The 24,826-nt window shown below is 35.5% G+C and overlaps 2 protein-coding genes across 6 annotated transcripts in view; one reads left to right on the top strand and one right to left on the bottom strand.

Moving 5' to 3' along the window:
- The window catches only part of LOC150095730 (P2X purinoceptor 4-like), a 173,643-nt gene that overhangs the window by 128,677 nt on the left and 20,140 nt on the right, over positions 1-24,826 (bottom strand). For 2 of the 5 annotated variants that reach the window (XM_090410355.1, XM_090410353.1), the window contains exon 2: positions 1,434-1,617. In XM_090410355.1, coding sequence (XP_090266481.1) covers positions 1,434-1,493 — 60 coding nt within the window. In that variant the 5' untranslated portion in view covers positions 1,494-1,617. Of the gene's footprint in view, positions 1-1,433; positions 1,618-18,785; positions 18,993-21,020; positions 21,086-24,826 lie in introns of those variants that run through there. The other 3 variants (XM_090410354.1, XM_090410352.1, XM_090410351.1) reach the window with 3 other exon arrangements.
- LOC150095731 (organic cation transporter protein-like) overlaps positions 22,556-24,826 on the top strand; it is a 65,492-nt gene continuing 63,221 nt past the window's right edge. The window contains exon 1 of the mRNA XM_090409775.1: positions 22,556-22,763. The gene's annotated coding sequence lies outside the window, so the exon portion shown is untranslated. The remainder of the gene's footprint in view (positions 22,764-24,826) is intronic.

Below are 24,826 nucleotides of genomic sequence, written 5' to 3' on the forward strand. Positions count from 1 at the left end.
CCTATAGTTTGATGCTTGAGTTCGATCACCTCCTTTATGAAGTGGCACAATCTTGCCCTCCTTCCACTCTTTAGGAACTTGACCAAGTGCAAGACTCATATTAAAAAAATATGTCAAGGCAGGTGTCAACTCTCTGGCACACTCCTTCAGAATACGTGGTGATATATTATCAAGTCCCACAGCCTTATTTACATCTAGTTTACTCAACTCCCCAAACACCTCTTGCTCACTTACAGTCAGTCTCTCCTCCCCATCATCAACTGCTCTTAATCTCTCCATGAAGTCACATTCACAAGATTGAAAGATCTTTATGAATTGCTCATTAAGTATCTCCACAACACATTCTGCAACAGCTGTCTTTATACCATTTCCTCCAATCAATGTCATCCTTCCATAATCATTCTTTCTTTTGCTGGCTACATATCGAAAGAACTCCCTAGGATTCTTTTTAGCTTCATTAGCTAACTGCTGTTCATACCTCTCTTTAGCTACTCTCACCAACCAAGTCACCCTCCTTGCCTGGTCTTTGTAGACCTCATGAAATTGGTTACTTCCACTTCTCTTATGCTGTCTCCACAATGCCTTTTTTTTCTGTATTGCATGCTTAATCTCTTTATTCATCCATCTCACACCTACCTTATTTAACCTTCTCACCCATGGTATACATTTAGACATTGCATCTACTAAATAGTTTTTGAAAATCCCCCAAGCTGCATTGATCTCTTTTCCAGCTAACTCCTCATTCCATGCTACATCTGCAAGCTGTCTCCTGAGCTCTTCATAATCACCCCCCTTGTAGTTCCACATATACCCTTTTTTCACAGGGGTCCTTGCACTGCTGGCAACCACCCAGGTAATCACCTCATGGTCACTTTCACCAATTGGTGGATGATTTGACACCTCATTTATAATTACATCCTCCGATGAGATGACCAAATCCAAGACCCTTAATCCTCGTGTGCCCTCTGTCACATACTGTCTGAGGTAGTTATCCCTCAAAAACTCAAGAAACTCATTTTCTTTACTTCCAGTCGCTATCTCTTCAATCCAGTCTATATTGCCATAATTAAAATCACCCATAATGATCACCCTTTTCTTATTTGCTTGGCTTATTTGACTATACATTTCACTATCACCACCATCCACATTACCAGGTCTATAACAACATCCCACCAAGTATTTGATTCTATTCACCTCTATCTCACACCATACTGCCTCAAAACCACTGGCCCTATTTCCCTCTTGCATCTCTAAATATTCATCAGATATACAAGAGAGAAAGTTTATGAACTTTTAGCATGAGTTTTTAAATGATTTTTTGCATTAATTTTAACATTGATGAGGTTTAAATCCATTATTAAGCAACACAAAGTTAATATGGTACTGCATAATTGTGAAAAGAAGATATTAGCAGAGTCTAAAGAAAAACTTACCATTGGGGTTACAACAAAGTCAGCACTGTCCCATACTCTATTGTATATCTCAGTCTGCATCTGAAAAGCTGGAATGAAACTGTGTTTTGAATAGTTTGTAAATGCCAATCCCTTTACTTTGATTGTCACATCACTGTAAACTGATGAATGTACTTGATAACCTTTCTTCCATAGTATAACATATCTGAAAGAAGGAAAAATCCATTTTTATTCTGCAAGAATATTATTATTCACTAACAAATAATAATGATAATTATAACCTAAGATCATAATAATAATAATAATAATAATATTATTATTATTATTACTCTATTATTATTAAGTGACACCTCCAGGGAGCCCAAGGACTCATGTGAGGGCACACTACTCTACTTCGCTAAATACATCTCATCCTCTCCACTACTACTTAATTCTCCAACTACAACACTACTACTATCAACGCCATCTATCTCCCATCATCACTAACAACAGTATTTTTTGTAAATTTTCTGTAAATTGAGTATGTTCTGAAGGCCGATTTGTCTGTACGCAAGATGAAAAACCCTGCTAACACCGTATGAATAACTCACCTTCAACTGAAAAATCTCATATAAGGATTCCCCTCGTCATGACAAGAATCGAACCCAAGTCTTTTCCAATTGAAGGGTGCAATGTTCTGCTGTTCTTCCAATTGCACTACGGCAGCTATAATATGCAATATTAATGTGCTTTATAATATTATGAAACATAATAAAGGAATTGCTATTAGTGGTGCTCATATGATCTAGTGGTCAAGGATACTGCCTTTCATCCAGGAAGCCCAGGTTCGATTCCTGGCATGGGACAATATTTTGCCAGCTTGGTTGGCAAAGTGGTTAGCACACCTACTCTCCAACCAACAGGTCATGGGCTGAAATTCCACTGTGAGAATGGATGTTTGTGACTATCTATAAGTGGAGATGAATTTCATTGCCAAGTGTGAGACCATCTTACTGCTTACTGGAGGCCTGAACTGGCATGAAAAAGTTCCATGTTTGGTCTCTAGAGCAAGGTTTCTGGATTATGTAAAAATAAATTAAGAAAAAAAACTACAAAAAATATATATATAATTGATAAGAGTGGGAAAAAAAATCCTTATCCCACCCATAGTACAAATGCACTATAGGTTTGCTAAATAACCTTCATGGTTGGGAACCACATAAAATATATATATACAGTGCCGTAATGAGGACGTGGCGAAAGAGGTGCCCGCACACGGGCACAACTAGGTTTGGGGCACAAAACGTAAAAAATAAAAATAAATAAATAGATATAAAAGTCCACTATTTTATATTGTATTTTTAAATTTTGGCAATACGCCGCTTTAGACACACAAATTCTGCAACAGACTGCAACTCATTTTGATGGGGTTAATAATAAGTATTTAGCACATTGCATTTAGTAAAATTTAACTTGTTACATTTAAATTTTTCAAAATTTTTGTCATATTTGGGTTAGGGGTGCAAGTTAGACACTTGCGTTGGGGGGGGGCGAAGTTAGACACTTGCGTTGGGGGGGTCACAAGTTAGACACTTGCCATAGGCACCTCATACCCTCGTTACTCTGTACTGTGTGTGTGTGTGTGTGTGTGTGTGTGTGTGTGTGTGTGTGTGTGTGTGTGTGTGTGTGTGTGTGTGTGTGTGTGTGTGTGTGTGTGTGTATAAAATTAGTTAGAATGACTATATACCGAGAATGAAAAAGAATAAGGTTTAATGTTAAGATACTACTAGTTTCGTTGAATAAATCAACTTCTTCAGGTATCACAGGCAAAGAATTATATAAAATAACAGAGACATGATAAAATTACATCAACAGATCTAGTATAAAAGACAATAGTACATTTTAACACAGGAATGCATGCTGGAGTTCCAATTGAAATTGACTATGTGCATGAGCTGTCACGAGTGCGCCAATACTGGACAGCGGCAATGTGTGCATCAGAAAGATTGTAGCTAGGGCTGTTGTTAATATGGGATGAATCGAGGGATATGTCTCTAGATTCGATAATCTTTCTTTTGAGTTCATCATAACACACATGGATATTAGAAGTTTGCGGCCTTCATCCGAGTTAATAGAGAAGAGAACGTGGCTAGAGAGAGCGCTGGCCCTGGTCCTATTGTAGGATATGTCTCTTTGGTGTTCTTCCATACGTAAAAAGGATGGATTTAACTGTATGGCCATAATACTCCTGGATACTGAATAGGGAGATGTTTCACTTTAGGTCTACTTAGTATGGAGCGAAGTTTTGAAAACATAGTGAAACAAGTTCTAATGTTGAATTTGTTAAGAATTTTTGCTAGTTTTGGGGAGAGAGAGATGTATGACAACGATATAAAAGCTCTTGGGGGGGGGGGGGGGGGAAGAATCTTCAATAGAAGTTGAGCGATGAAAAGAGAAAACTTTATCAATCTTTGTAAGAGAGAAACCATTGTTGACAAAAGTCCTTTTTAGTAAATGTTCATTTTCAATTTCTGTTTCACGATTTATTCAAACTAGTAGTATCTTAACATTAAACATTATTCTTTTTCATTCTTGGTATATAGTCATTCAAACTAATTTTTTATAACATTATCTACCGAGTAAATATGAATGATAACATATATATATATTATATATTGCGGAAACTTATATATATATATCCACATATGGCACTGTTATGTTATAGGTCTCAAGATCTCTTGTGTGTGGGAAAAAAAAACAAAAAACATCTTATTGTTCAAAATTACAATACCCTACTAATTTACATTACTTACTTATCATTTTCATGCCCCCAGCATATAACACCTAAATCTGTTTCTTCCAGTTACCTCTGTCTCATGCCACTAATTTCTGCCTCTCTCCAACTTTCCCAATAAGGCATTCTTCTTTCCTGTTCTGCCATTCTCTGCCAAGTTACTTTTAATTTTTTACTCCCAAGATTCATGTCAAATTTAATCTTGGAATTTCCATGCTGTCCAATCCATTTTCAACTGCTTTTTTTTTTTTTTGGTTTCAGTGGTGATACTTTTTTACTTAGTCCCTTTATATAATTCATTGTTTGTTATACGTTAACGACAATATATTTTTGATACTTTATGCAAACATGTTATGTTTGAAAGCTATTTAATTTATCTGTTTTTTACAATAAAACAACCATTACAAATAAATAAATAAAAAACTTCTATGCAGTTTCAAATTTGGAATTGGTTTCGCAGTGATAGGTTTCAGTGATAGAAATAACCACATATTTGTTTTTTGGAAGGATCTCTATCTAATAATGCCTTTTAGCCCTATCTGTTTTTGGAGACTGTAGAGGAAGCCAAATCTCCATTGGTAGCCATAGATAGCTGGCCCAATACTATCACTAATTATAAAAAACATCCAGCAAAGAGAGGGACACAAGTGTCACAAGGGTATAAAAATTCAGGATATTAGTCACACCATGCAGATTCAAAAAGGTAAGTCGAGAGGTAAGAAAATGATTATTTTGGTTGGCACAAATGATTTGAGAGGTGCGAAGGATTCCATAAAGAAGAATGTAAAGGAGTTATTAGAAGAGGCAAAACCGAAAAGTGAGAAGGTGAAGACTGTAAGTCTCCTGCCATGCTATGATAGAGATGAACTGAGAAGGAGGAGGGTGTTGCTAGCTAGTGAGTCTGTATTGGGTCGTGCAAAAAGAATGATGTAGGATCTGTGGTCTGCATTTGATGGAAACAAGGATTTGTACAATAATGCTAGTTAATGAGTCTATATTAGGTTGTGCAAAAAGAATGATGTAGGATCTGTGGTCTGTATTTGATGGAAACAAGGATTTGTATAATACTGATGGACTACATGTAAATGGTTTGGGTGTTAGGTGTTTATAGAGAACTTTGTTTCCAAGCATGCTGAAGGCACAAATTCAGAAAAATTTAAGCAATTAGGGTGGAAACAGGTGTGAAGACACCCAAGAGGTGAGCGAGTGTGAGAATGACCAAGTGCAGAATCTAGTCTCTCAAGCAAAAATATTGAATAGTGGTTGTCAATTCAGCAAGTAAAGGAAAGTGGAAGCCTAAAGGGATGCTGCAGTTATTTTATACTAATGCCAGAAGTATCACAAACAAGAGGAAGGAGTTTTTGGCATTGATTAGTGCAAACTCACCAAAAGATATAGACATTAGTGAGACTTGGCTAACAGCAGATGATGTTACAGGGACAGAATGCAAAGGGTTTAGTATTTTCAGGAAAGATAGAGAAGTAAGGATTGGGGAAAGGGTATGGCTGATGACAGTGGATGAAATGCAGCCAAAACGAATAGGAGATAGGCCTTAATCTCACACCAGACTGCTTCATTTGAAGCAGTCTGGTGTGCGATTAAGGCCAGCAAGACAAAACATACAGTTGGTTGTTGCTATAGGTCAGGGAATTCCATGGATGATCTGGAAGACATACATCAACAAATTAGTACGAGTACAGGTCGAGTGATTATTATGGGGGACTTCAACTATTGAGATGTAGACTGGAAGGAAGAAAGATCACATGGAAGGAAGAAAAGGGAATTTATACACCTATTGAAAGATAATTACTTCAAGGCAGCATGTGATGGAGGGGACTAGGAGTGTGAGAGTATTGGACCTGAGTAACATGTCTTTGTGAAGGGTCAGTCATGCTTTAGTAATTTACCATCTCTTTATCATAAAGTAATAGCGAACTGGATAAAAGAAATGGCTATACGATGATTCTGCTGGATTTTGCAAAGATATTTTACAGACTATCACATGGGTATCTGTCTAATGTGGAGAAACATAAAGTTATGAATCTTTGGATAAATAGATTACAATCAGTTTATCACACTGATGACACTGTACTCCATGAAATAGAGGAAGCTAGAAATTTAGGGATGGTAGAGATGACAGAGAGTTAAAGTTTAGAGGACATATTGCTAAGTTTTCTAAAGTAGTCCATAAGGTTACTTGGCTATTGAAGAACACACTAACAAGCAGAGATAAGGAAGTTATTTCTCTTTATAAGGCCTTGATACATCCACATCTGAATTGCTGTGCTGCTCAAGTCTGGTCTCCAGGGTTTCTTGGGGATTAGGAAGTGGTGGAGAAGATTCAGAGGCAAGTAACCAAGATGATAAGTGGTGTGTGGAATGTTCCCTTATGAACATAGATTTGAGGGTGTGTGGATTGCAGAAGTAGGTTGATAGGAGAAAAAGAGGAGATATGATAGAAACATTCATTTACGTTTCTTAAAAGGTTTTATAGGATTGATGCAGGGGAAATGTTTCAGCACTTGGCTGGAGGGGCAAGAACAAGAGATTATCCCTGGAAGTTGAATAAAGGTTTGATTAGTAGGGATGCGAAGACTAGATTTTTTGCTTGGAGAGTTGTAAATCTCCAAGAGGAATGGATTGCCAGAGTCATTTGTGAGTGCTTTGTCTGTTAATGGGTTCAAAGGGATGTGACAGATTGCATGGATAGTTTGAGTCTCCTGTGATGAGTCTTCAAACTCCATGGAGGTGCCCGTACAATAATAATAATAATTTCGTGGTTCCTAACCTTAACACAGTGCAGTATATTATTTGTCTGAGATAGTGTGAGTTCTATGGTTGATTTTCTTTAATTTATGGGACAAAAAAAAACGAGTTTCCAGGTTAAAAAACCCGCTTGCCTGTGCCCAAAATCAACTAACTCGAGAACCAGTCAAAGAAAGGATAAGAAAAGTTTCTTTAGTCGGTGACTAGATTCGAATTCAGAACAGCTTTCTTGGGCATCCTAGAGAAAATCAAAATGAAACTATTATTATTATGATTATTATTTCAGGCAATCCAAGGAGTTGACAGACTCATCGAAGAAGGCTCTAACATCGTGTCAAGAACAACTATTCGACATTCACACAGTATCTATCATACCTCGCCTTGAACTCATTCACGGTCATAGCACCCACAACAGACTCTGGCAGCTTATTCCACTCATTTACCACTCTCTAAGTAAAAAACTTAGCTCCAACACCCTTGTTAACCACACTCTTGCCCAGCTTCCATGTATGGCCCCTAGTCCTCCCACCACCAGTCCTATTCTCAAAAATATCTTCTGGATTAATCTAATAGAAACCCTTCAGTAATTTGAATGTCTCAATCATATCAGCCCTTTTCCGCCTATCAACCAATTTTTGCAACCCACAAATCTTCAATCTGTTCTCATAAGGTTCATTCCACAAACCTGCCACCATCTTGGTCACTCGTCTCTGGATCCTCTCCACCTCCTCCCCATCAAGAAGAAGCCCTGGCAACCATATCTGGGCACAGTAGTCCAGATGGGGTCTTATCAGGGATCGATATAGAGGAACAATAACTTGTTTGTCTCTGCTTGTTAAAGTATTTTTCAGTAACCAAGTGATTTGATGAGCTGATTTAGCCACTTTTGCAATGCGCCCCCTAAACTTCAACTCCCTATCCACCAACACTCCCAAATCCCTGGCCTCATCAATCTCCTGGAGTACAGTTCCACCAATGTGATATACTGCTGCTAATCTTTTCACTCCAAAATGCATAACCTTACACTTTGCCACATTAAATTGACATCCATTTTCCCTAGCCCAGTCCTCCAGACTATCCAAATCATCCTGCAAATTTTTACATCCTGTGCACTCACAATTGCGCTTCCCAACTTTGCATCATCAGCAAACAAGTGAACACTTCCTCTCAGATCCTTTCCTATATCGTTAATGAACAAATTGAAAAGTAGTGGTCCAAGAAGAGAACCCTGCGGCACACCACTAGTCACAAGCCATCTTTTGGACTCCATTCCTGATTTAAACCACTCTCTGGTATCTCTCCATCAAACACCCTCCAATCAATCTCACTAACCCTATATCCATCCCCATCTGCTCCAGTTTACTGATTAGAGTTCCATGTGGTATCCTCTCAAAGGTCTTGGCAAGGTCCAGTAGAATCACTGTAAACCCATTACCCTTATCCAGTTCAGCCATCACTGTGTTATAAAACATGAGCAAGTTACTGAGGCATGATCTACCATTCACAAAACCATGTTGCCCCCCATACAGTATCCCATTTTCATCTATCCAATCCTGTAATCTTCTCTTGGCTAGTTTCTCCAAGACCTTGACAACAATTCCTGATATGATAATCAGTCGGTAATTTACAACAGTAGTCATGGAACCTCCTTTATGCAGTGGAACTATTTTCCCCTCTTTCCACCCCCTCAGGACTAACCCAGACCCGAGACTCAGATTAAACAAAATGGTCAAGGGTACTGACAATTCTTTAGCCGCTTCACGTACAACACGAGCTGGTATACCATCCAATCCTACAGATATATTGACATTGAGGTTATGGAATAGACTACTCACCTCCACCTCATTCACCACAATTCCCGTATAATCTATTGGTTCATTCATTTCTACAATGTCACCCACCTGGATGATATACTCTTGCAAAGTGCTCGCTCAGTAATTCAACTATATCAACTGATTCGGTTACCTCCCTACCATCGGCATTCTTTAAAATCATTCTGCCATATACATTTTTTCTTTTACTTGCAACACATCAAAAAAAAACTGTTTAGGATTCTCTTTAGCCTGCATGGCCAATGTTCTTTCATAATCCTTTTTTGCTTTTCTTACCACACTCGTTACCCATCTGGCCTGAGCTTTATACTGTTCATGCGCCTGCCGGTCACCTTTCTCCTTAAATTCCCTCCATAGTTGTTTCTTTTTTTGCAGCTCTAGTTTAATGGTGTTATTCATCCATTTAACTCCTACTTGATTTATTATTCGGACTCTAGGTATACATTTTCACTGTATAATTTAAGGAAATTAAAACATACTAGGATATACATTAAAATAAATTTTAATATATTTCAATATTTTGGCAACGTCACGTTGCCATTTTCAAGAACTTAAGTACAAGACACGTGCACGTAGGCACAACAAAACAGTAATTGGTGGCAACGTGGTCATATTCGTTACAGTCAAATTCTCAGATGCAATTACCACGTTAAGCTCTCTCTGACCCCTAGTATTTTCCATTACATGCTGTTGCAGATAGTTATCCCTTAATAACCACATAAAATCCAATTCCTTCCTTCCATGTCTCCTCTCCTACTTCCAATATCAATGTCACCATGGTTGAAATCTCCCATAATAATTACCCTCCTTCCACTCATTTCTTCTATTTGCTTATGCATACTATCACCACCATCTATTCCATCACGTGGTCTATAGCAGCACCTAACTGTATATTTTGTTCTGCTAGTTTCAATCTCACACCAAATAGCTTCAAATGTGCTCTTTTCTCTATCCTGCAGTTCCACTTCTATTCTCCTTGGCTGTAGCTCATCCGCTATCATCAATAACACACTTCCCCCCATTTTATTCTCCCTGTCTCTCCTGAACACACCATACCCCTCACATTCAATCCCACTAGCTGTGTCATCTTCTGTCAGCCATGTTTCACTAATGCCAATAACCTGTGCTCTGGAAGTGCCAACCAAGGCCAAAAATTCTTCCCTCTTGTTCCTAATACTTCTGGAATTTGTATACATGAATTGCAGAAGCCGACTTGTCCCATCCCTATTTTGATGCCTTATACCAGTGGCGCACCCAGAGGGGGGGCCAAGGGGCCCGGGCACCCCCCAAATAAAAGGAAAAAAACACTAGAAAATTTTCCAAAAATCTTTTCCTAATTAAAATTCTTTTTTTTTTTTTTAATTTAAGTTGTGTCATGTCTTCTATTTCTATACTACTTATGAATTAGTGATCATTGCAGATGCTCAGTCATGAGTCGTATGCGATGCATAGTGTGTATTCGCAAGTCGTCTACTCAACTCGTCCCCCCCCCAAAGGTTAAATCCTGAGTGCGCCACTGCCTTATACTAACTATCCGATTCTGATTCGTGGTCTTTCCTACTTGTTTGGGCATATTACACACATTCACACACTCAACTATCTCCCTAAAATCTGCATATCTACTCACCCCCCTCTTAATAACTCTAGTTTCCCTGGTTCTGTACATTCACTTCCACTACATTGGACAAACCTTTTCAAGTCTCCGTACACCAAATCCATTCAAATGTAAACCATCCATTTTATCTAACTCCTTTCGTCCATCGAACTAATTCCACACATCCACAAATTCCACACCACTCATCAAACATAATTCACGCATAAAGTAATTGGCAATTATGGCCCTCCTTCTATACTCTTCACTGTCATACTGCGGCAACAGACTCACCATCCTCTTATGTACTAATAAAGGTATCTCACTAATAATGGTACTAATACCATTATTAGTGAGAATTTCAAGCAAAAGCTTTAATTTATGGTTGTCATTTTTTTCTATGAGACAGCAAAAATAGACAATACACACACATATGCACACATGTAAAAAAGAAAGGTTTACATAAATATCAACAGTTGATAAGTGTACACTGTTTTATTTATTATTTTATTTTTTGAAAATTGAAACATTAAAACTGAAGAATATAATACAATAGTGATGAAGTATTTAGAACAATACAAGTGAATATTTCATAGTAAAAAGTAATATTACATAGGTTGTAAAAATATCCTACAATTACTGTTCAAGTATTAATAGAGGTTGATAGTTTAAAGAAAAGACTTCAGAATGAAGAACAGAAAATGGAAACAGACTAGAAGGAATTGTACAATGGGTTTAACCAAGGGTGGTAGCCATACTAGTTACTATAAAAATACAAATGAAGGATACAGTCAGTATAAAATTAGACTGCATATATAAGTACACATTACATACAGCATATAATGGAGACATTATATTATTATTATAAAAAACTTCCATGCAGTCAAAGACTCATCATGGAAGGTCCACTGTTATACACAGTTTATCATACCGTGGCTTAAATATGTTCACTCTCTCTCTCTCTCTCTCTGCACTCACTACACTCTCAAGCAATGAATTCCAATCACTTGCCACTCTCCGTACAAAAAACTTGCTCCTCACCCCGTTGCACACACACTCTCCTTATTCAGCTTCCAGGGATGACCTCTTGTTCTCTTCCTATTTTCACCCATTCTATGCAAAACCTCCCTGACATTAATCTGGTAATAACCTCTTAACAGCTTATATGTCTTGATCACATCCCCTCTCCTGCTATCCATCAATTTCTGCAAATTGCATTTTGTCAATGTGTTCATACTCAACATTCCAATACATCTTCATCTTTTTGAAAACCAGATGACCAATCTACACAGTAATCCATATGTGGCCTGATCAAAGCCTTATACAAGGGAACCATAACATCCTTACCTCTACAAGTCAGTGCCCTCAGCATCATTTCCATTATCCACTGTGTTGTCCTCACAATTTTAGTAATGTGTCCCCAAAATTTTAGATCCTTGTTTACAATTACTCCCAGATCTCTCATCTCCTCTACCACTTCCAACATATTTCCACCGATTGTGTACACTACATCCACCTCTGCTTCTCAAATTTCAAAACCTTACACTTTGCAACATCGAATTGATATCCCCTCCCACCCATTTACCCATTCAGCCAGTGTATTCAAGTGTGCTTGCAAAGCCACAGCATCTGCTCTACTCCTAATAGCTCTCCCCAACTTTGCATCATCTCCATATCACCATTCAGACCAGTGGCGTCTGTGAAGTTTTAAGTTGGAGTGCTGCCTATACAAAATAATTTTAAAAGAATTATTTTTTTCCTAATTAGTAACCAATTTATTAATTAATAAAGCTGTAGATTTATTTACATAATAATACATAATACATAATTTACATAATAAATAAATCTGTAGATTTATTTATTAATAAATTGGGTACTGATTAGGAAATAAAGAATTTTTTTTAATTATTTTGATTAGGCAGCACCCTCACTGATTCAGACTCTCTAAATATCATTTACATACAAATTAAACAGCAATGGACCCAAAACAAACCCTTGGAGTATTACTAGTGGTCATTGGCGCACCCAAGGAGGGGGCCAAGGGGCCCTGGAACCCCCCAAAAGAAAAAGGAAAAAAGACTAGAAAAGTTTTGTAAGATTTCGTGTTTAATTATTGGATTTGATTATGGGCACCACTGACAAGGGCTCCATTTTGAATTTTTTTATTTTTCTCAGGGGTCATTTAATAATTAAAATATATACTGGTCTACAATATAAAAAATAATAAAATTGAACTGTTTAATTTTCTTGAGCTTGTTTGTTGACAATTGCATTTATGCGAACTTCAATTCGCTGTTATCGTCACTGATCTGATACTAAAAAATATTAAACTAAACAATCTATGACTTTTTATTCATTGTTTGTTGTGAATATTAATTAAGGTCCCCACACTGTTTTCTTCAAATTGAACCAAACCGAATCATCGTAAATGTCTCCTTAAACTCGAGATCAAAGCGAATCAGTGAAGACATCCCAGATTGCAACGTAGACAGAGGGTGTGTTTTGACGAACGGTTGGAAAATGAGTTTCAAACAGAGAGCTGCGATTGACTTTTGTGTTAAACTTGGTAATAGTTTTACAGAAACGCATCAAATGCTTCAAAAAACATATGGTGATGAACTTATCCCGTACTCAAGTTTACGAGTGGTTTAAGCGATTTCAAAGTGGTCGTGAGATGCTTGAGGATGACTAAAAGCCAGGCCGTCCAAAAACTGGAGTGAGCAAAGTTAACATTCAAAAAGCGCGTGCTTTCATCCAGAGGCGTAGTGTGGCTATGGCCAATGTGGCCCTAGCCATAGGCGCAAAAATCGAGATTTTTAAAGTTTTTTTTTTTTTTTTTAGAATGGCGCAATTTTCTTTCCTTGGCTATAGGCGCCAAAATTCCTCACGACGTCTCTGCTTTCATCAAAGAAAATACGAAATCGTACGTGAGATTGATTGAAGATGAATTGGGGATTCCAAAATCAACTGTGCACAACATTTTGACTGAGAGTTTGGGCCTTCGTAAATTGAATTCACTATTTGTTCCCCACAAGTTGACCGACTACCAAAAAATGTATCGAATTGAACACTGCAAGGACCTCATTAAAACTGCTCGTAGGACTCAAACTTCCTTGAAACGATTGTTACTGGTGACCAGTGGCAGCTCGTGGCTTGAAATCGTGGGAATGCTGCAACTTTCGAAACATACATACACACTGTAACTACAGTGTATACGTGTTTGGATAAAATATCAAAATTATCTTAAAAAATTTTTTAAAAAATTAAACATGAACAATTATTGTTTATTATCGATAAAATTATACAGTTTGGTATAATTCAAAATTACTTAAAAATAAAATATATTCTTCTTGTTTTGTTTCATGAAAAAATATTGTTTATTATCGATAAAATTATACAGTTTAGTGTAATTCAAAATTACTTTAAAATAAAATCCATTATCATAACCCCAATAATGTTCTAAAATAAAAACTATAACCTTCGTCATGGTTATAGTTGAGGTTATAGTTACGGAAGCTGAAGGAGAGTATATTGATTGAAATAAATTATTTGAATAATTATAATTGGCCTGTGTTTTAATTTCTATAAAAAGTTCGGTTTCTTTTTGGACAGTGGGTGTAATAATAAAACTTTCAAACCTACTGATGTGCGTGAATTTTGTAGCGCGGGTTGAATAAGCCACGACTGCACACCCAACCGAAATGGGCACGCGACGCCACTGAAGATATAAGAAGAATTAAGAAGTTTTTCCATGCTTAAGCTGATTAAAAATTATTTGCGAACAGCAATGACCCAAGAAAGATTAGTTGGTCCAGCAACTATATCGATAGAGTCGGATATAGCTTATAATTTAAATTTAGAAGAGCTTATAAACAGTTTTATTGTGCGATATCCCCGTAGAGATAACATTTAATTAATATTATTATGTAATCGTTTTGCATTAAAGTTTCTCTTGTAATAAAAACAAAATAGCAATTAGAGATTTTCTTATATTTTTGTCTTATATTCCATCAGGGTGATATTTAATTGTTTGCGCGATCTAATCTGGCTACGGCCCTGTATATATAGTAAAATGTAATACATTTAATATAACAGTGGTTGAAAAAAGTGAAAACAAGGGCGTTCAGTTTATCGAAATATCATTACCGGGAAATAGTCGAATCGACGATAAAGAAACTGAAAAAAAATTACGAAAGTATCGCGAGTTGCAAGTGGAAGTTGAACGAATTTGGGAAAAGAAAAGTTGTTCCCATAATAATAGATGCTTTAGGCGCCATCCCTAAAAAAAAAAAAAAAAAAAAAAAAAAAAAAAAAAAAAAAAACATCTAGAAGCACTCGAGTTAGATGGATTAAAAACCGGGCAGTTGCAAAAGGCCACTTTGTTTGGCGCCCCATTTCTCATCAGAAGAAGGTATTTCCACAACTCATAGGCCCTTTGGGGTAGGGCTCGAATTAGTGGATTCTAAACTTAAGGCTAAGGAAACAAATCAAGCTTGGATATACACACACACATGCACATACTGACTGCTTGGAAAGAAGTCAAAGGACACCCCCAATCGGCAAGGCGTATCATGCTATGTAAGGAGTCAAGACTTTGTAGCCGGTAAAAATTGGAGGAATACGATGCTCCCAAGTCAGTACAACTGTGTCCAGGTGAAATGAACTGCGAGAAGGGAACTGAGTTTGAAAGAGGCGTGGTGACAGGCCTATCTGTTCGGCAAATTGTTGACAAACTGGGCCATCCCAGGTCAACAATCAGTGATACCATACTGATGGAGCACAGGTTGTCAACTGCAAGTGCTTCCCACGGTGGAGGAGCCACCACACTCACCAAACGTGAACTGCCGTTTGTCGGCTGACACGTTGAATGCGGAGTCCCGAGCATTTCAGTTAGACCTAGTTGCGTATTGTTGGCTTGTAGGAAATCATCTAATCTAGTGACATGGTTAGAATATGTCAAGGTCAAATAAACTTCTTAGAGTGAAAAATCGAAGAAAACTCGGGATGAAACCAATAAATAGTTGGAAGTTTCTACATCCTCCCGCTCCGATGTATATGAACACACTAGACCAGATTGGGATATAACAGATTTTGACAGGGATGGAGATGCTTTGATTGTGAAAGGATAAGTTGTTTGAAGATTATCTGAGAGAAAGAAAATCTGGTCCATAGATCTGCATACTAGGATGTAGGAATAAGGATGTCGACAACTCTAAACCCAGTGTTCAGAACTCCGCTCCTCTGGAATTGGTCAAGTGGGATGACAGAAGTTTTAAAGCAGAATATAACACCCTGAAGTCAAAGTCTTCTGAAATTGCTGTGAGTTCTGGCTAAATTATCGTTTCGCAGATGCGAAATGATAATTTAGCCAGTAAGGTTGTTCATCCTTCAAAAGACAAGAAAGGTCAATGCAATGTCGCCTGTTGCAGGATTCTGGAAGACAGGTAGAGCTGTTGTGTTGCACTTGTTCGACTAGCTGCAAGGAAGAGGTGACCATTGGCCTACAAAAAGAGTAATCGATGCGGAGAAGGTAAGAGCTTATCTTACCTTCTCCGCAATAAGAGCTTATCTAAGAAAGATTCAACTAAACGAACAGAGTTGTTCTCTTGCATAACAAATAGTGAATTTGCTGTACAAAAGGGAAAAAAAAATTATTTTATTATTTTTTTTTTTAAATATTTGGTGCATCAGAGATACCTACTATTGGTCCCTTACAAACGTAAGAAAATTTAGTGCTGCCAAGTATAGTAACGTTAGCAGTATCAAATACCGTTCATTATTGGCTTCTTTCGTTTCGCATTCAGAATCGAAAACAGAATACATTAATCTCTATTGTAACAATGTTATTTTGATAATTAAGAGGCATTTAGACGCTTATAAAAGGAAAAGGTTTTACTTGCTTGTACCATAATTTAAAAACAAAAAGAAAGAAAAGAAGGATAAAAGAAAATTCCAACAACCTTAATGAAACTACATTCCTAGACAAAGGAGTGTTTATACTGCATTTTAAGCAGTATAATTATTACAATTGATTCAGTGACATCGATAAATCCTTTTGAAATAAAGTTGAAGTTTTTTTAAATCCTGTTGGAGTCAAGTTGAAATATGTTTAATGTGCTATCATAGCTTTTAAACAGTTATAAAGCCATATCATTTTCATTTTTTCAAAGTAACATCAAGTTCTTCGTGTTTCACTATCCACTGCACATAATCAGGCAAAAGTAATCATGAGAAATGCCATAAGGTGAAAATATTAATTTGAATACTTTTTTTTTTTTTTAGATTTAATTCGAATTTTATAATTTGACCAGGGAGCTAGTTTCAAGTGCAATTATATAAGAGTGTATTCGGGACATCGTATATGATACACAGCGTTTACATGAGTAAATATAGTTACCAACGTTTCTGATAGTTAAAAGATTTAAAGAATCTCTCCTCTGGCACTTGCCTTCAGTACTTTTAAAAAGCTATTAAAATATTTTCATTTGCAGAACGATTTCAAACTCGACGAGTTTGAAATAGTTCTGTCAGGTGAGAAAATATAAGGAGTGAAAGCCCAGATAAATGGACAAATATCTGCCACTTTATGTTATACTAACAAGGCTCTTTAGTGTAAAACTGGAGCAAATTCTGAGAAGCATAATGTTATTACTGCAACTGTTAAACCTGTTGTCAAAAAAAAAAAAGAAAAGAAAATACAAATAAAGGCGTAATTCTTTCATTCATAACCTTAGTTTGGTTCGTTAAAAAAAATGCTTAATGAAAAAGTTAAATTGAATATGTATATATTTTGTAAAAAAGGGTCAGTGACGTCACCAGAAGGCGTGGTTTTTCTCGACAGAGGAATTTAAAAACGACTGCAACTGATGAGGTCTGGGAACTACCTCAGGTCTATATAGGTGTCTGGTAAGTGAATTGGATGTGCAAAGGATTATCGATAGATGGTTACAATGAGCAGAACTTCGACATTTGGTTGCGTTTGCAAGTGGTATCATCACTAATCCACAGAACGGCGGATGAATATCTCCCAGCAGATTGTGTGGCAAGTCTCGCTGCTCCGAATAACTTGCAGAAAAGGAGTCACAGACTGGACTGACCACAGAATACTTTTTTTTTGTGTGAAAAAAGATATTTTATTATACCCAAAAACTGACTTTAGTGTATTATGATTAGGTAAATCGCGACCAATGCTAAGGATTTTTGAATATGTAACAAATATGGTATCATTATGAAGATTGTAGAATTTAAACAAAACTGATTTATGTTATTTATTCTATCTTAGTATTTTATTTTTCAACTGCATAAAACGCGTTAAAGAAAGAATATATATATTATTCTTCTTCAGTAAATTTTTTATACAAAACGCAGTGTCGAAAATTGGATTTGAATTCGAACTTCTTTCAAATCGAAGCCAGCCAGCGTATAGTTATTTGCACTGTGATATAAGTTAAAACGTTTTTATTACTACTGCATAATATATCTTCATAGGCGGTAAAATGCGATCATCCCCAAGATTGTAAGCCCCAAACACTTTTCATAATATACTTGTAATCTTGCCGTTAAGTGCTTTTGTGACACGTCCACGAGTGAAAGTTTATTAAATTAAGAGCACAAGTGTCATGGGGCGCTAGGTTAAATAAACCAGGACTCCTGCTCTAGATACCCACAAAATAGTGGTACATACCAGGTGATGAAAAGAAAACATCTTGACTTTCATAGCATCCATACTAATAGAATTAAGGTTGACAATCTTGGAGATAAAGCAGAAATACTCTCAATGTTGTTAACGGAACGAGCAGCATAAAGAATATTATTCAGCAAAACATTATCTCCTCAATTGTCGTCTAAAAAGATATCTCAGGTATATACAAGAGAACAAGTGTATGATTTTAATGTAAAAAGTGGTCATCCCAATCCCAGCATGTTTAGAAAACAATAATAACAATTAAAATAATATTATATGTAAAATTTGAAAATATGTATATTTTTATGCAATTAATCACACCATAATTTGAAATTAAGTGCGTTAAGGTGATATGCTTCTAATTCAAAAATTTCTAAAAACAACCAAAAAATTCCTGCACTTCTTTGACTTCATCAATATAGATATTAACATCAGAAATGACGGAAACCCTCGTCATTGGGAATCATTTAATTTATTAAAACAAATAGCCACTCTCATAACGCGTTCATTGAACCTATCAGAAGGAAGGAAAGAGCAAAATAAACAAATATCAAATACCGTTTTGCATATTTTGAAAATTAAAGGTTTAAGCATTTCTACAATATTAAACTGATATAAATTACTCTGCGCCTAATATTGGTGCGAATAAGTATGTAAATTAACAAATATGTCACAAACATAAAATATCCTTAGCTTTTTTGTTAATTAGCTGGTATATGTTACTTACCCTACAATATAAGCTATTACTACAAACTGGATAAACCGATGTAAAATGCCTACTTTTCTATTCTTAATCTGCACAAAGGTGATTGTATTATAATCAAATATAAAGGAAAAAATTTCTTTGCATGTGGTCATCTCCTGAACTTTACAGGTAATTTACAGTAAACTTTACAGCCTCAAATACATCGCAACTACTGAAAAGCACGGTATGACTGCCTCCCAAAATTGTATTTATAGAACTGCACAACAACGTGACTGCTCCTCTGCTATTCACGTTAGCAGAGAAACACGTAAGAAAGTCTAATGACACGGGAATACCGTAAAATAACTTCAAATCACCCATTCTATGAGAGACTGGCGACCACAGATTAAAAAATACGCATGTGCGAAAATAATAATTATTATTCATTTATTTAATTTGCATTTTATCTATTATTATTTATTTTATTCAGAACTGATTAGTATTAAATAACTAATTAGCTATTTATCTCATATAATTACAAGAGTTTATACTCAGTGACCACAAATTAAAAACTGCGCACGCGAGAAATTATTATTTTTTTTTACAAAAACGTTTGCTTTTTTTATTATTTATTTATTTACTTTTTATTATTTATTTATTATTTATCGTATTCCATAACTTATTAGGTATTAAATAATAGCATTTAATCAACCATTTATCACATTACAAATTACACATTTTATTACTTGCAATATTGAATATATACAAACATAATGAAATAAAACTAAAAATAAATGAAAAAATGTCTGAAAAACAATCTATAAACCAAGGAGTAAGACAGGGATGCCCTCTGTCTCCAACACTTTTCAATATTTATATTAATGAAATATTAATACAGTGGAACACCCTAAACAATCCAGGTATAGAAATTTCTCGGATTAACAAAATAAATACGCTATTATTTGCAGATGATCAGGTAATAATATCAGATAAGGAAGACAATTTACAAAGAGCAATAGATAATTTAAATGTAGAACAGTTTGGAATGAAAATATCCATAGATAAAACTAAAACAATGCCATTTTGTGGACAAACTCCAGTTAGAAGTAAAATAGTTATTAATAATAAAATAATAGAACAGGTAAAGTAATCCACGATTACTTTCAGTAATCTTGGATGTGAAATATCATATGAAGGAGAAAAAGACATAAAATTAAAAACTTCAAAAATTTTACAGATTATAGGCCAGATAAATAGAATACTCAATCCAAAAATAGCACAAAAAGAAACACGCATGAAAATATACAATAGTTTATCAGTGCCCACATTATTATATGGCAGCGAAATTTGGGCAATAAGCAAACAAGATAAAGAATAAAAACAAGTGAAATGAGATTTATGAGAAAAACTGCAAAATACACATTATTAGACCAAAAAAGAAACAAAAGATATTTTAAAACAAAAAACCTAAACAATTATAAACAAAAACGGATAGAACATGTAAACCGAATGGCCAACACCCGATATCCTAAACAAATAATAAAATACAAAACAATTGGAAAGAGAACGCCGGGAAGACCTCAAAAAGGGTTATTAGATGGATCATGAGACCGGAACAGAAATATGGTCTATACCCGTAATTAGCGTTATGATGATGATGAAGAATTACAAGAGGGTCAGCCATCGTAAAATAAACGAGGAATTTGGTATTTAAATTGTCAGAACAGGGGGAAAATAAATAAAATAATAAAAACTAGAATTAGTAATTTTAACTTATTTTATCTTTATAATCTTACCTTAACTGTTTTTGTATATAGTACTTTGTTTTCCTTGAGAAATTAATTCCATATTATTATAGTATTTTTTGTACCTTAGGATACTGTATCAAATGTGACGCTTCAACTGGTACCACATAAAATAAAGTGTGAATTTGTTTTATTTAAAATATAACTACTGTATTTTGTTTAGAAACGTACGAAAAAAATATTCGCTCCAATCAAACAACTGAAATTTTGAAATCCATTTTATTTCAATGTATTTCATTAAGAATTGAATTATACATCACCAGCTAATATTGAAATCAGCCTATATTTTAATTATAAAATGCAAATCTATCTCAAAAGTACTAAAATATTATTGTTTTGCTTTCAGAGCATAGAAATAACTTGATATAGCTATTCCTGCAGAAATACTTGCTCTGTTTTCTCAGCTGTTTAAAGACGACAATCCATCCCCTCCCTCCCTCCCCCCCCCCAAAAAAAAAAACTGAACACATACCTCCAACTATTCGTAATGAACCGAATCCTCACGATGTAATAATGCACTCATCTATCCAATATTTCTGATCACTAATCTGATTTTCATCGGGCTGATGATCAGAAATATAACTTTGTGGACCGTATTTTAATCATGAATTGTGAACTCAAATGATAAGGAAAATAGTGCGTCTTCTGTTGTTATATGTGGACCAATGGATTGTAATCAGTTTCCTTCGGAGCTGTATTCAGATTTGTCTCAACTGAATTCTGACTCAAACGCGCCATTTTTAGTGGCAAAATGATATCGTGAAAGTGAGGTAGGCACGTGACAACCTAGCTGATTAGAACATCCTCTCCAGCCTGACTGCATGTTTGAATCCCACAATGGGCGTTGATGTTTGTACCGTTTGTCTACTCACAGTACTAATATTAATGTACTAATAGCCTTTTTGTGGGTATAAATTCATATTTTAAAAAAAGGAGGCAATAATAAATTCGGCGCAATATCTGAATATACGAAGGAAAAAATGTGGCAGTTTTTTTGCTGGACAAATTTCTTTAGTGCTTTCACCATTATGCTATAGAAATAAGTGGAAGTTGAGGGATAAAAAACTGAAGAATCAGCAGATGATAGACGAAATAATTTTCCACTAAAGGTAATAATTTAAACAATAATGGGACACTTAGCTAGGCGTAACTTGGTGACAGGGCAAAAAAAAAAAAAATAAATAAATAAATAAAAATAAAAAATACCGCGTTTTATTTTATTTTATTTTATTTTTTCCTGTTACCAAGACACGTCTAGCTCTAGACACGGTTACCACGCGCTTCGTTTGAGTTCAGTGTTCCAGATATTAATGAAGAATGCCACAACCAAAACTGGCTAATCCGCACGATTTTTTCCAGGTACTTCCAGAATTATTGTGATTTTCTAGGTTTAATTTACCAAATCAGTACTCGACAATGAATGTGAATGTACGTAGTTGCAAGGACTGCTTCCATAGCTAAATACATCCAGAGACATACCGAATCTATATAATATTCTTCTCAATAAATAAAAAATAAATACACCAAATTAATAATAATACAGTTAAAAACAAGAAAAACACTACAATAAAAAGGCTTGCTGTTATGTCCAGTGTGAACTTAGAGCTATTTTTTAGCATATTCTGTCTGGTTTATATATTTTTCGACATATTCTGTCCCTGCATTTGGTCCTACAAAGACTTGAAAAATGTAAGAATTGCCAATACCGAATTTTAGTAAAACTGGTCAAGCCAGCGTTCAGAACTTAGGCAGGAACCGAAGGATAAACAAAACGAAATCAGTTTTCAAGCATAATAACAACAAATGGATGAGTTTCAAAATAGATAACTGGCTCTTTAACATTAAGTCATTCGGTCTACTTATCTGAGAGCGGAGGTTACGACTGCTCTGTTTATCCAACAAACTAGATCGAAGAGATAAACTTATGTTCCTATTTAAGAGTGATATTGCATAATATTGCATAGCACTCATAAGTTGCTACTACTGCTGTTTTAATGAATCAGCTCTTCAAACAAGAATGTTAAATTATGTCAATGCAAACAAATAGTAAAAAGGGTAAAGTGGGAAACTTCACTTGTTGCGTGAATGATATGAACCATGACTACCAACTTTCCTCGATAGCAAAATTGTGAGTGTCTGTGTACCATACACACACACATAGCAGAAGACTTCGAAGTATTCTTTCTTGGAGAAGCCACGTCTTAATTCATTTCAGGTAATTTTCATTAAGTTGCGCTATAAAAATATCTTTTATAATTTATTTTTATTTCGCGAAAACGTTTATATGAGAAAGAGATATTTCGATGATTTTGATGCGCTAGTGTTCGTATTAAGTAATCTCTTTCACCACTTGGCATCTCAACTTAAACTTACTTATTAAAAGACTAAGCAATAAATATTCTTGGAGCATTATTCTCTGACGAGATGCGTAAAATATGAAAGACCAATGAGCAACCTCGTCGAGGTTAAACCTAATTAATATATGACCGTCGAGTTCGTCTGCTAATAAAACCCGTTTTACTGGTGAAATCCATTTGCTTTTAAGTTTTGCTTATTTGACCTGCACAAAACTAATAAATAAAACACAAGGTCTAGATTTCATGAACTTATCACATGCTGCATAGTTCTGTATAATTGTAAATTATAAATAAATACACCTTTAGTTGTTTAAAAAATTAGGTCAAAGCAATAAGTCGATCAGGCAAGTGTATTATGTTTGTAAATACATGTTTTGCTGAGAGATTCGTCTGCTCTGTTCACGAAAGGAAACCAGGATTTCCTGGAGAAAATGAGAAGCGAAATGCTAATTAATTGTATTATATAATAGCAAAACTTTATTGCTTTCTCTCATTAATAGTTTACTTATAAAATGACTGTACAGAAATGCATTCTGTTGGCTTCGCGTAATAGGTTCATCTGCTGTGTAATAGGAGCTATTACACAGCAGATGAATAATTGTAAATAACGAAAGTAAATTAAAATAAAAAAAAAGTTTCGCCCATGTAACTGTATCGAAATAATTTATACACCATTTCGAGAAAAAAAAAGTTCAAGCAAAATTAGTGTAAATTATTTACTGATTATGTTCCTATAGATAGTAAACTCGACCACTGAGAAAGTAATCTCCCCCCCCCCCCCTTTTTTTTATAAGTTTCTGACACACACGCAAAGATTTTCGATACCCGAATCTCAGTCAGTTGCATCGAAACATTACAATTACACCGATATATTTTTTCTGCAAGATTTATCATATCATAGATATCATAAATATATCTAAATAAACAATAAATCTATCTTAAGCTATCATAACACTATTTTAAAACCAAAGACATCTAGGGAAGCAGATGAATAGTATTAAGGTCAATAATCGCTGTTTATATGGGATTAATTGTTTTCTCAGAAAATAAACTGCATACAGAGCGGGCTAATTCACTCGTAGGGTGGTTATGGGCGGAAGAGAGTATTGCAGTTTATATATACTAATGCCAGAACTATTCGGAATAAGTGTGAAGAATTTTTGGCATTAGTTAGTACAACTCGGCCAAAAATTATAGGAATTGGTGAGACTTAGTTAATTAAAAATGATATTGTTATAGGGATAGAAAGTAAGGGATACAGTATTTTAAGACAGGATAGAATGGGGGGGGGGGGGTTTGCTAATGATAAACGAACGAAGCGTTGAAGCCAAAAAGGGTAGAAGTGCCTCAAGATGACAGGGTATGCAGAGGGCAGTTTACTTGAGGCTATCTGGTGTGAGATAGAGATCAACATGGCGAAATATGTAATCGGTTGCTGCTATAATCCAGGGGGTGTAAGGTGGAGAATGCAGATGGTATGCATTGGCAAATTAGCATGAGTGAAGGTCTTTATTATGGGGGGATTTTAGCTATGGGGACACAAATTGGGAAAAGGAATGGTCACAAGGAAGGAAATGGAGTTTATACATGGAGTTCTGTTCGCTATAAACTTGGTATTATTAACTAGGTCTACCTACTCACTGATGAGACCTCAATAAAGGTTGAAACTGGTCTGTGTAGTGACCTTCTCTCATAATGTAGAATAGTAATACAGCTCCTAGGAGCTAAGTGCACATTATGGGTAAATATCAAGAATAGTGATCGGATCTTACTCCACCTTTGACATGAGTTGCCTCAGCTTGCACTACCTTAAGGGTCAGTTGCTGCAGTATCCAGGTATTTGCTTACGCTTGGAATCGCCGAACTTTATATAGTTTCTACTATATTCAGCATGAAACTCTTTGAGTTTCTTATTCGGCTA

This window comes from Typopeltis vanoorti, chromosome 20 (genome assembly GCF_054136105.1).
Source record: "Typopeltis vanoorti isolate ZY-2024b chromosome 20, IOZ_Tvanoo_1.0, whole genome shotgun sequence".
Lineage (NCBI taxonomy): Eukaryota > Metazoa > Arthropoda > Arachnida > Uropygi > Thelyphonidae > Typopeltis > Typopeltis vanoorti.